The 13,569-nt window shown below is 37.0% G+C and overlaps 1 protein-coding gene across 1 annotated transcript; it reads left to right on the forward strand.

The window, feature by feature from the left end:
- Positions 1–7,379: 7,379 nt before the first annotated feature.
- LOC140516901 (olfactory receptor class A-like protein 1) lies at positions 7,380–8,342 on the forward strand. Its single transcript, XM_072627752.1, has one exon. It carries the CDS (start codon positions 7,380–7,382, stop codon positions 8,340–8,342), a length of 963 nt encoding a protein of 320 aa, XP_072483853.1.
- Positions 8,343–13,569: the final 5,227 nt, after the last annotated feature.

The raw sequence follows: 13,569 nt of genomic DNA on the forward strand, positions 1-13,569 counted from the left end.
ATGGGCATTGTGTTAAGTGCTTTAAAAATATCTCATATGCTGATCACAACAAACCTGAAGGCAGGAAATATTATCATTCCTATTGAACAAATGAGGAAAGTGAGGCTGAAGACACTTCTTTAATGACACATAGCTAGTGTCTAACACCAGCTTTCAACTCAGGTCTTCTTGACTCTAGGCCCAATGCTTTAGTCACTGAACCACCTGGGTATCCTTAGGCCCATATCTATAACTATTCCTGACTTCATCAGTGTTGTAGTACGTGGAGCACAGATCAAAAATAAGAGCACAATGGCAGAGCCACTAGATGAGAAGGGAGCTCATATTAGTGTACAAAGATGGGGAATCACTCCTAAAATAAACCATGGTCCACTTGGCTCAGTCAAGTTTGTGGAGACACCGTGAGTTGGCCAGGCACAGACCAGAACAAACTTTTGATTCTCACTCCACAAGTGGCCCAGAAATAAGAGAACATAGATTCAAATCCTATCTGTTATGCTTCTTACTGGTGTGCCCTAGGGCAAATCTCTTAATCTCATTCATCCTCACTGTCTTCATCTTTCAAATGAAGTAGTTTGACTTAAATAGCTTTTAGATATCTTACAGCTTTTCTTTTCTGGGATCGTAGCTACAATATTATAGGGATAATAAAGTACATACATTCAGCAGAAATACCAGACCTGGAGATACAGGTCTTTTCAGTCATTCTAATTAGAAATAAAATTTTCATTTTGGTTCTGTCCACTATTTCTTGGGAGAAACAAAGTTGACAGTTGTGTTCCTTACTTCCTATGACCTTCACTTTCCTTATTTCCCCAATTGCAGTTATTAAGTTGGAAATGACTTACCTCCCAGAGAGCCACTTTTCATTTGCAATGAGTTATTTCAGTGACTTGATGTTGTAGATGTTTTGCACACATTACATGATACTTACTATTGGCAACAGGCTAGAGATTCCCACTTCAGATGGTGTCAAAGCCCTTGCAGGTGACATAATAATCACAACCCTGTGGAGAGATGAGCTCATATAGTTTGTTTCTCTATAATTTGACCCCAGTCATTGTTTTTGAGGTCTAGGCTTTCAGGGACCTCAATATGACAATCCTCAGGTTGTTATAACCTGAATCCTAGGAGTTCCTCTAAGCCCCTTGGATGTCAGTCTTCACCTCTTCAGCGAGGAGACGGTAAAGATTCAGTAAGTGACTCTTTATTCCTCAGGTTTTGAGATAGGAAAGATTAGGAAAGAGAGGTATAAGAAACTCCTCTTGCGTCTCATACTTTATTACTACAAATACGTGTCTCTATATGATATGTATATGCTTTTTTATTTTCCTTTTATGGTTTTTCTTCATATTTTACCACATAATATATATGTGGGAGTGACTATTAAAAATGGAAATACATTATATAAACTTCATTTATTTTTCTTGACATATACCTTCCATTTGTATAGAACATATCCAGGTATATGTAGATATATTTTTGTTTCTCTGCATGTTCTCTCATATCCTATGCATTTTCTAATTTTTCTTCTCATTATAAGTGCCTTTTCTTTTTTTATTCTCTCTATATTGGCTGTACTTTATTTTTTTTCTTTTTTCTACATAATAAATATTTTTTCTTCTATCTCTAATTCTCATTCAGGAAAAACAAGAGGCATTAAATTTTTTTCCTCTTGTAACTGTAAATCTTTAATTATTTCTCATGGGTTTTTTAATTTATTTATTTTTTATTTCCTCTGCTTTGAATTAATTTTTTTGCAATTTTCCTTCAGTTTATTTGACTCCTTTTGTCATTTCTCTCATTTCCCTGATGCCCTCACTCCTCTAAGTTATAAAGCCAGTACCATGCCCACTTTCTCAACTTTTTTCTCCCTTTTTATTTGTATTTCTTGTTTAATATTTTTTCTTTTCTTATTGTTCGTTTCAGTGATTGATTATTAGATTAATCCTCCCCACCCTTTTCCCTCTCCCTGAAGTATATGGAGTAATCACATTGGTTCTTTCCAATTCTAAATGGTGCATTTCTAAATTCAGTGCATATGAGCTCTGCTCAATTTGGCCTACCTCTTAAGACTATTCCTAGAGCAAAATGAAATTTTATTCGCAATTTGAAAAACTGTCTGTTCCTTTTTGTAGCATAGGTCAAACTTTGCTTTCTCTTTAGACATCATTTCTAAAGAGAAAAATCAAATAATAACTGTTCTTTCCATTTAATATGTGAGAAAATCAGACTCTGATAAGACAGGAAAATAACTAGCTCAGGATTACACAGCAAGTTTTTAGTTATGAAAAGGATTAGTTTCTTTACTCTTAGTGTAGCTCTCTTATTCAAACCCTTATTTCTAATCAGTTTAGATTTTTTTAAAAAATCTTACTAGACAGTTCACAATATCTAAGACATTCCGAAAAAAATATCTTCTTCCATCTTTTCATGCTTCAAACAAGAAATGAATATGAACCAGAAATACAGTGTACAATGAGTTTTCGTTATGCTCCTTTCCCAATTTACCCCATTGGTTTTCAGGCTGCATTAAAGATTGCTTGAAAACGAAGTAGGGTGTCTCATATTAACTGTAAAGCATTTCTTGGGAAATTGTGCCTGTCAAATATGGTACATCTGATAGAAACCTCCTCCCCGCCACACACATGCTCCTGCACATTATAGAGCCTTTCTTTCCTGAAAGGTAATAGTTTGTATAAATTTTACTTTCTATTGAAACTTAATATAGGCTCTATATATTTTCCTTGTTCATGATGGTTTTAGTATTCCATTTTTGTCTATTATTGCCCTTTTTTGTTTTTACTTTTCCTTTTTCCTGTTATTCTTTTTTTCTTCCCTGATAGCTCTCTGAACATAGTAAATGTTTTAACTAATTAATTCTATTTACTAATAGATTTTCATAATGATATTGATATTGTCGTACTGATTTTAGGTAACGTTCTACACTCAACAAACAAAAATAACCTCAATCTTTAAAAAACTCATGTTTTAGCATTTCTCTCCTCCATTTACCCTACAGTTCTTCTTACTTACTGTTTTTGTCATCATTACTTCACTTTCTTCATTCCTTTCCTGATCATTTCTTTTTACATTTTCTTGAATTATTTTCCCTCTTGCCACTGTTAATTCTTTTACACTACATTCCTCCATCCTTCTCTTCACTCCTTTCATTCACGAACTGTGATCCTCTCTTTTCTCCCCCTCCTTCTTTCTTCCTTTCTTCTATCCACTCCACTCACAGGAGATGCTTTATTCATCAGCATATTTTCAAAATAAAATCTTATTTTGTGTTAAATAATCTAATCCTTGTTTCATAGTTTGAATTTTTTTCCATTTTTAGCTTAGGGGATAGGAACTTTGAATTTGAGACATAAAGATTTGGGAACAAGTCTTAGTACTGTCACATATTGCCTGTGTAAATTTAAACAAATCACTCATCCTCTAAATACACTAGGCATCTCCTGTCAAAAGTCTAGTTGTTCTGATTTACAAGTGTAGGAGGGGTTCTCTTATTCATGAAATTGGCAGTTTACAGCCATCCTTATTGTAATGTATTTTGTGGGAAAGATACAGTTCCTTATTCACACTATGATTCTAGGCCCTTGATCCCTACATTCTTTCCTAGAGAATCACCCCTGGTCTAATGACAGTATCCTCCCTTTACCATGCTAACCCCTGAACAAACAATTTAACTTCATGTTGTGCTTTTCTCTAGAATCCCTTGCCCCTTGGTTAACCTCTAATATTTCTGTTCCAAACCTTTGCTGTCCGTTGTTCCTAAAATCTGCAGCCTCCCTCACTACTTACATGCTCCTAAAAGAAACTGTGAAAAACAAAACAAAATATGGGGAAGCTATATTTAGTGGGAACTTTTTAATTTGATCACTGGCCTCAATTGGTCAATAACCTCAACTAGGCCATGACTGCTGCATGCTAATTCTTTTAATTATCCCTAATTAACACATTATCTCACTCACTCTAGTAGATATTTTAAACCTTTGTTTTCTTTTTCAGTCTTCTTATCTTGTCCCACACCCTTCTCCTCTTGAGAAAATCTTTCCCTACTTTAGTGAAAAATTTGAATCCATTCCCTCATACCTCCCTCTTCTTTCATCCTAATTTCATTTCACTCACATGCTTTCTGTCACTTCCCTATTATCTCACTTAATGAGGTGACACTTTTCAATCTTATCTCTCCTGCAGATTTCTCCCAGTCACTACAGTTTCTCATTAGGTTTCTCCTTATCCACTGGCTCTTTCCACAATTTCCTTTCCTTTCCCTCCCTTCCCTTCTTTTCCTTTCCCTGCCTTTCCTTTCTTTTCCTTTTTCCTTAAACCTACTGCACTCTGAAGCACATAGATGGTACAACAAGAGACCCCTGCCCAAGCTTGACTTAAGTGCTGCTTTCTGGACCCTCCTGGATTAAGACTAATTATCAATAGTAACTCTTACTGTTTGCCTCCAAGCTTTATTTAGTTATTTTTTTTTTTTTGCCTCATTATAGGGACCATCCCCTGACTACTTCTTAAACAGCCCTATTCACTGAGTGGGTATTACCTCACCCTAAGTGAGCACCTGTAAAGACCAACCTAAAAAGACCAAGGTCTCCCATTACATTCTGGGCCATCTCCAGTCATCCTGATGAGTATCTGGTTACTACATCCAGATGATTTTGGAGGAGAAATTGAGACTGGTGACCTTGCACAGCTTTCCCTCACTCAAAACAAGGTCAAGTGCAAGTTATTTCATCATTTCTCTGATGGCATGGTCTTCATTGGAAACAAAAGACAAACAAATTTATGTCTATCTAATGCCCCCAAAACCCTTACTCTGCATCCAAAGACTCTATACATCATTCTCTTATGTGTCTTTTTTCATTTTCTTTAAATCTGTCTTTAAGCCACTAGTCTTACTTCTTACTTCATAATCCAATGAAATGTGCTCTCCCCAAAGTACTTAACAATTTCTTAATTGCAAAAATGAACGGTCTTTTCTCAGTCCTTATCTTTCTTTACCTCTCTGAAGTTTTGACACTGCTGATCCCTTCCCTGATACACTGTTTTCTTTAAGTTTTCAGGAAGCTGCTTCTGCCCTGAACTATATAATCACTTCTTCTTGGTCTTTTTTGCTAGGTCCTCATTGAAATCATGCCCACTCATCCTAGACAACTCTATCTCTGACTCACATTCTCTGCTCCCTCTATATTGCTTCACTTGATTTTCTCATCACCTTGAAGTGACTGAAGATTTTCACATCTGCTTATCCAACCCTATCCTCTCCCTTGACCTGCAGTTTTCCATCTCCTTTTGCTTATTAATAATTTCAAATCGGTTGTTCCAAAGACATTAAACTCAACATACCCAACAATGAATTTACTATTTTACACAAAACATACACCTCTTCATAAATTCTCTTTAACTTTTGAAGCTAACATCGTTCTTGTATTCACCCAGGATAGTTACTTAAGTGTGACCCTCATTTGCTTCCTTTCACACCCCATGTGTAATCTGTAGTGAAATCATTTAGATTTTACCTTCATAATATTTATTACATATATATATATATCCTCTCATTTCTGCTACTTCCAACGTCTGAGTGTGGGCTTTCATCACCTTATGCCTGGACCATGACAATAGCTTTGTATTTTATTTCTCTATTTTAAATGTCTCCCACCTACAATCTATACACTACTTAGTTGTCAAAATGTACTTTCAAGTATATATTTGACCATGTCATTTCCCCCTCCCTCCATAAAACGCACTGGCTTTCTATCACAACCACATTAAGTGCTTTTTATAACTTATTCCATTTTATCTTTTCAATTTTCTTAAATTTAAACTTATACTTAACTTCCTCAGGCAATCTATGGTCCAGTGACATTGGCCCTCTTGCTGTTTCTTGAATAAAACATTGCATCTTGCAACTCTGGGCATTGTTTGATACAGAGCTTGCTTACACATCAGTTTTCATTTATAGTTTCCTTTTAGGTTTTAAAATTCTTGAGAGCAAGGATTAACTCTTGACTTTTTTTTAATACCCAGCACTGAGCACATGGAAACACAGTAGGCATTTGCAAAGGTTTATTGACACACTAACAAAAGTTAACAAGGTGATTTCCACAGTTTTATTGTTCCAATGACCACTCAACACAAGTAAGAATTTTAAAAATCTGCAAGGAAGGAGCATCATCACAGCGTTATTGGAAATGTTTTGTAGTAGTATAAATATCAAACATAAATGTGAGTTGTACACAAAGTACCAAAATAAGGAGAAATTTTTGAAGATTAATCCGATTATACACATCGGGACCATCCTTTGATCCTGAAATTTTTCAAAACAGAGTCAGGAAGTGGTTGAGAATGGGTCAGTAATTATATATATATATATATATATATATATATATATATATATATATATATATATATATATATATATATATATATATATATATATATATATATATATATATATATATATACAATTTAAGTGAAAAAATTGCATCACAAAAAATAAAATCAAACTTGTCCTGTGTAGCTTAATAAACCATCCTGCTTGATTCAGTACCACTAACACCACCTTCCTCAATTCCCACAAGAGAAAACTAGAATGATATAGATCAAACCAATAATACCTCCAACACATTACTGACATTCAATGATTTCAGGAGAGAATGGTGGAAACAAAAATCCAGACAAAAGCATTCTAAATGGTAAGCAATAATTCAACATTTATGATCCCTGCAAGGATAGACTACTTTAGGCAGAGGGCCTCAGGTAGAGAAAGAAGCAGAGAGAAAATCATAAGCAAAGTGAATACCTTGTAAGAGAGGAAAACCCAGTAACATTTTTTTCTCCAATGGGCTCTATGTGCTGTGAAATTCAGGAACTACTATTACCGTGGCCTTTTATATTTTTTTCATCAGTAATTTTTTTCAGACTTTTTCAACTCTAAAATAAGTATACACCTCTTGATTGATGAATCCATCGAAGTCCAATAGATATGGAGTACATTTTCTTAAGAATTAAAGTGAAATAGCATAGTGTATTGCAGAAACAATCTAAGTACTCTTTTTTCCTGGTGATAGTTGTCAACTCCTTCTCTACCCTTTACCTCAAATTCCTCATCCAAGAAGTGATGGTAATGGAGTATATGATCACTGTGGTAATGTCCAGTTTAAGATATATAGTTCTATGAACTTTTAACATAGGGCACCATTGATTCTCAATATTTCATCAGCTGGAAAAAGTAGGACATTATTGTAACATTTGTATACTTCATACAATTCTAACAATTTGCTGTTGAGATTGTTTACTGCTTCCTTTTCTAGGCTCTTCCATTAATTTTGGCATCATATCTCCTGAATCTCTGAAGAAAAATGGTATCTAGTGAGTTGATCTTTGGTGTGGCATTCTTCTTTCAATGTGCCATTGGCTTTGTAGGGAATTCACTGCTGTTCATGCTCTATGTTTTTATCTCCTTCAAAAAACCTCAACAGAAGAAGCCAATGGATTTGATTCTTGCTCACTTGACTTTCGCCAATATGGTAACACTTTTTACCAGAAGCATCCCAGAAATCATGTTTTCTTTTGGAATGAGACATTTTTTAGATGATTTAGGGTGTAAGGCACTCATGTACATTTACAGAGTTGCCCGGGGACTTTCTGTCTGCACAACAAGTCTTCTAAGTATGTTCCAGTGCCTCATTGTCAGTCCCTACAACTCTGTGTGGGCAAGCATCAAAGTTAGAGCCCCCAAATACATTTTACATTATTTCCTGTTTTTCTGGGTCACCAATGCATTGATCTACATCAGGATCATTGAAGCCACCGAAGCAAGGAAAAATTACACAGTTTCTGCTTATTATTACATTTCAAATATTTACATAGTAAGCTTAAAAGAAAATGATAGCCAATTTATGCCTGCATTCGTGTTTGGCATGATTTTTCATGACCTTATCTTTCACTTCCTTATGGGCTTGTCTAGTACCTACATGGTGTTTCTCCTCTATAGACATAGAAAGCAAGTGCAAAACATTTACAGAAGTAGTCATTCTGCTAAAACCTTCCCTGAGGTCAAGGCCACACAGACTATCCTCTTGCTTGTGACATGTTTTGTGTTATTTTACTGGCTCAACAACTCTGTCATCTTATATCAGCTTTTTACTTTGGCAAAAGACGCTGAGTTTGACACAATCTCAAGTTTTTTTTGTGCATGTTTCCCAGCCCTCTGTCCACTCTTACTCACTGGGACTGAGAATCGTATCCCAAAGCCTCATTGTATACCCGGAAAGACACAAAGATCTCCTAAAGCTTTTAGGGATGGATTAGTCAACCCATGAATCTAATCTTCCCTCTACAATTTTATGAATTACAGTCTTCCAATTCTGGAATTAATGTATAGTTTGACAACTAGGAATTTTAAAAATACACATAGAAATACAAGTAAAATAACATAGTTAATATAAAAAAAGTAGAATCCTGTAACCAAATTAGAAAGGAATATTCTTTCTCATCCCTGATTATGAGAATGATCATCAGGAAGACCTAGGCACATTTATTTATTTATTTATTTATCTATCTATCTCTCTCTCTCTCTCTCTATCTATCTATCTATCTATCTATCTATCTATCTATCTATCTATCTATCTATCTATCTGTCTGTCTACCTATTTATTTATTTATTTATTTGACATTCATTTTAACAAAATTTTGGGTTCCAAATTTTCTCCCCTTTTATCCCCTCCCTCCCCAAACACCAAGCATTCTAATTGCCCCTATGACCAATCTGCTCTCCCTTCTACCGTCCCTCTCTGCCCTTGTCTCTGTCTCCTCTTTTGTCCTGTAGGGCCAGATAACTTTCTATACCCCTTTACCTGTATTTCTTATTTCCTAGTGGCAAGAACATTACTCGACAGTTGTTCCTAACACTTTGAGGTCCAACTTCTTTACCTCCCTCCCTCCCCACCCCTTCCCTTTGGAAGGCAAGCAATTCTACATAGGCCAAATCTGTGTAGTTTTGCAAATGACTTCCTTAATAGTTGTGTTGTATAAGACTAACTATATTTCCCTCCATCCTATACTGTCCCCCATTACTTTCATTCTCTTTTGATACTGTCCCTCCCCATGGGTGTTGACCTCAAATTGTTCCCTCTTCTCCATGCCTGCCCTTCCATCATCCATCCCACCCAGCTTATCCCCTTATTCCCCACTATCCTGTATTGTAAGATAGGTTTTCATACCAAAATGAGTGTGCATTTTATTCTTTCCTTTAGTGAAATGTGATGAGAGTAAACTTCATGTTTTTCTCTCACCTCCCCTCTTTTTCCCTCCACTTATACGTCTTTTGCTTGCCTCTTTTATGAGAGATAATTTGCCCCATTCCATTTCTCCCTTTCTCCTCCCAATATATTTCTCTCTCACTGCTTGATTTCATTTTTTTAAGATATGATCCCATCCTATTCAATTCACTTTTTGCTCTCTGTCTCCGTGTGTGGTGTGTGTGTGTGTGTAATCCCACCCAGTCCCCAGATACTGAAAAGTTTCAAGAGTTAAAAATATTGTCTTTCCATGTAGGAATGTAAACAGTTCAACTTTAGTAAGTCCCTTATGACTTCTCTTTGCTGTTCACCTTTTCATGCTTCTCTTCATTCCTGTGTTTGAAAATCAAATTTTCTTTTCAGCTCTGGTCTTTTCATCAAGAATGCTTGAAAATCCTCTATTTCATTGAAAGACCAATTTTTTCCCTGAAGTATTATACTCAGTTTTGCTGGGTAGGTGATTCTTGGTTTTAGTCCTAGTTCCTTTGACTTCTGGAATATCCTATTCCACTCCCTTCGATCCTTTAATGTAGAAGCTGCTAGATCTTGTGTTAACCTGATTGTATTTCCACAATACTTCAAATGTTTCTTTCTAGCTGTTTGCAATATTTTCTCTTTGACCTGGGAACTCTGGAATTTGGCCACAATGTTCCTAGGAGTTTCTCTTTTTGGATCTCTTTCAGGCAGTGTTCTGTGGATTCCTTGAATATTTATTTTGCCCTATGGTTCTAGAATCTCAGGGCAGTTTTCCTTGATAATTTCATGAAAGATGATGTCTAGTCTCTTTTTTTGATCATGGCTTTCAGGTAGTCCCATAATTTTTAAATTGTCTCTCCTGGATCTATTTTCGAGGTCAGTTGTTTTCCCAACGAGATACTTCACATGATCTTCCATTTTTTCATTCTTTAGGTTTTGTTTTGTGATTTCTCGGTTTCTCATAAAGTCATTAACCTCCATCTGTTCCATTCTAATTTTGAAAGAACTATTTCCTTCAGTGAGCTTTTGAAGCTCCTTTTCCATTTGGCTAATTCTGCTTTTGAAAGCATTCTTATCCTCATTGGCTTTTTGCCCCTCTTTTGCCAATTGAGTTAGCCTATTTTTCAAGGTGTTATTTTTTCAGCATTTCTTGGGATCTTCTTTAGCAGGGTGCTGACCTGCTGTTCATGCTTTGACTGCATGTCTCTCATTTCTCTTCCCAGCTTTTCCTCCACCTCTCTAACTTGATTTTCAAAATTCTTTTTGAGCTCTTCCATGGCCTGAGCCCATTGAGTGGGCTGGGATACAGAAGCCTTGACTTCTGTGTCTTTGCTTGATGATAAGCATTTTTCTTCCTCATCAGAAAGGAGGGGAGGAAATGCCTATTCACCGAGAAAGTCACCTTCTGTAGTCATATTTCTTTTTCGCTTTTCTGGGCATTTTCCCAGCCAGTGACTTGACCTCTGAATATTCTCCTCACACCCACCTCGCCTCCTGATCTTCCCAGCCAGCATTTGGGGTCTGAGATTCAAATGCTGCTTCCCAGCCTCAGGGCTTTTGGCGGGGGCAGGGCTGCTATTCAGTGTGAGATTAAGTTCATGTGCTCAGGTGTGGGCAGGGCCGCCTCTCGGGCTCAGTTCCCTCCAGGGGTTTATGCAGAGACCTTCAACAATGGATCCAGGCTCCTGCCTGCTTGGGGAGGCCTGGTCTGCTGCTGCCTCAGCTGCTGCCTTCCGAGGGGGGCTGAGTTATGGAGGCACCCCACTCCCTTCTCAACCCACCAAAGAGACCCTCTCACTGACCCCTGTCACCTATGGGTGGAGGGACCCACGTGGCCACTGGAGATCCCGTCCCTGAAGCCCACTCGCATCCGCTCCTCTCGGTGCTGCAGGTGTGGCAGGGCTGTACTCGGCTCCCAGTCCCAGAGCCCATTCCGTGACGTGAAGGACCTTTTGCGAAAACTTTGCAGGTCCCTCTGGAACAGAAATCTCCTTTGCTCCACTGTTCTGTGGCCTTTACTGCTGCAGAATTCACCTTGAGTTCCTTTTTACAGATGTTCTATGGGTCGTAGGTTCGGAGCTATGTGTATGTGCGTCTTTCTACTCCACCATCTTTACTCAGCCCTCATTCACATTTGTAATGCTCATATTAGATAGCCGCTTTATCTAGGGTAAGTCATGTTACAATTATAGGCCACATTATGCTTTTTTTGTAAAATGAAAGGCTTATATGAAATGCATATTGCTACTTATATGGAGTGTCCATGGATATTATATTAAGTACATTGGAATTAATGTCATCAGTGTTGAGTTTCATTCCTTGATCTCAGGAACATCACTAATAATAAGACTTTGAATGGCTTAGTAAATGTCTGGTCCTGCAGTAAATGCAAAAGATATCAATAAAGGTAAAAATATCATCAAAAAATATAAGCAGAAAAACAATTAGAGAAGTATTGAATCATATAAAATAAATATTCAGTGTAAATAACTGCAATCTTAGATGGAAGGTATTGGCAAAATGGTAGATTTGGAATGGTCTCTTATAGAGAAGGTGAGATTGAAGCTGAATCCTGAGGGAGATCAGAGTAGTCAGATGGTAGAGGCAAGAAAGGAAAAAATTCAACAGTAATGGGAGAACCAGAGGAAAGGACTGCCATCTGTAAATGTAGTGTTTTGAGAAAGGAACAGTAAGATGTCGAGTGTTACTTTTAAGTTCATAGGAGTAAAGATTTTTTTAAAATCAGGAATGACAGGAAGTGCCCAGATTTTGAAGACCTTTGAATGTCTATAAAAGGATTTTGTGGCTGATCCTGAAGCTGATAGGGAGGCAATGGAGTTTATTGCATAGAAGGATTACATGATCAATCTGTACTTTTGGAAAACGAATTTGATAGCTGAGTGGATGATAGACTAGTATAGGGATAGACCTGGGATAAGGAGACTAGTAAGGTACTGCAGTAGTACAAAAATGAGCTGATTCATACCTACATCAAGTAGCTTTTCTGAGGGGAGAAGGGGAAACATTCATGAGATATCAAAATAAAACCTAAAGGATTTGTCAACATATTTTATATGGGAGGTGAGAGAGAATGAGGAGTCATGGATAATATCTAACGCTGGCTTAAAGGACTGGCTAACTGGAAGGAATGGGGTGTCGTTGATAGTAATACGGAGAAGAGGAAAGTTTTGGAAGACAGTTTTGGACATGTTGGGATTAAGATATCAATTTTCACTCCCAGTTTAAGATGTCTAATGAGCAATTGAAGACATGAGTCTGGATGTCACAAGAAAGGTTATCGCTGAATAAGTCAAAATGAGAAATATCAGCATTATATATACTAAGTGAATCACTGGGAATTGAGATCATCGAATAAATCAAATACAGAGTGAAGAGAAGAGGTTCCAGGAGAGAGTCTTTTGAGATGGCTAAGGTGTTTGGAAATAACTTGGATGAGGATTTTGGAAGAGAGGTTAAGAAGAAATGGTCAGATAAGTAAGGTAAGGACCAGCGAGAAGGTCATGGAAACCTAGATAGAACAGAGTGTCAAGGAAGGGAAGGTGAATGCCAATGTCAAAAGCTGAAGAGAGATCCAGAATGAGTATTGAGAAAACGCCAGAGGATTTGGCAATTAAATGCTTCATAGACAACACTTATGTTTGAATAATGAGGTCAGCAACCAGAATTGTAGAGATATAAAAACAGAGGGGGGGGGGGTGGAATGGAAGGGGAAAATGACTTTTCTAATGTAGAATGATTTCTAAAGAGGTTTAGCTGCAAAATAAAGGGGAGATGCAGGGAAAGAGGCAAAAGGCATTGATGGATGAAGGAATGCGTATTTTTTTAACATGAGGGAAACTTGGAGGGAGTCATAACGAGTAACAAAACATACAATAGACTGGATGAGATTGAGGAAAGTAAGAGAGGATGACAAAGCATACACTATGTTAGAGAAGTGATTTTGAATGAGATCACTCATGCATGTAGAGTGGTTTGCCTTGACAAGGAAAAGGATTGTGTTATTATGTGAGTCTAGCTTGAAGGACGAAATATTGACAAAAGGCATTTGAATGATATGCAATGAGGAGGAGGGAATAGCTGGAATGAACTTTCAGTGAATGACCTTTATTTTTTCAGTGAAATATCAGGTAACCTTCTCAGTAGTCAGTGGGGGAAGAATAAGTCTCAGAAAGAAGAGGGAGAAAGGGTGAAGTGGTAAAAACAAGTTTTAAAACAGGGTGGAGAATGGGTGAAATCTCTATGAAGCTGTGGA

Source organism: Notamacropus eugenii, assembly GCF_028372415.1.
Source record: "Notamacropus eugenii isolate mMacEug1 chromosome 2 unlocalized genomic scaffold, mMacEug1.pri_v2 SUPER_2_unloc_1, whole genome shotgun sequence".
Lineage (NCBI taxonomy): Eukaryota > Metazoa > Chordata > Mammalia > Diprotodontia > Macropodidae > Notamacropus > Notamacropus eugenii.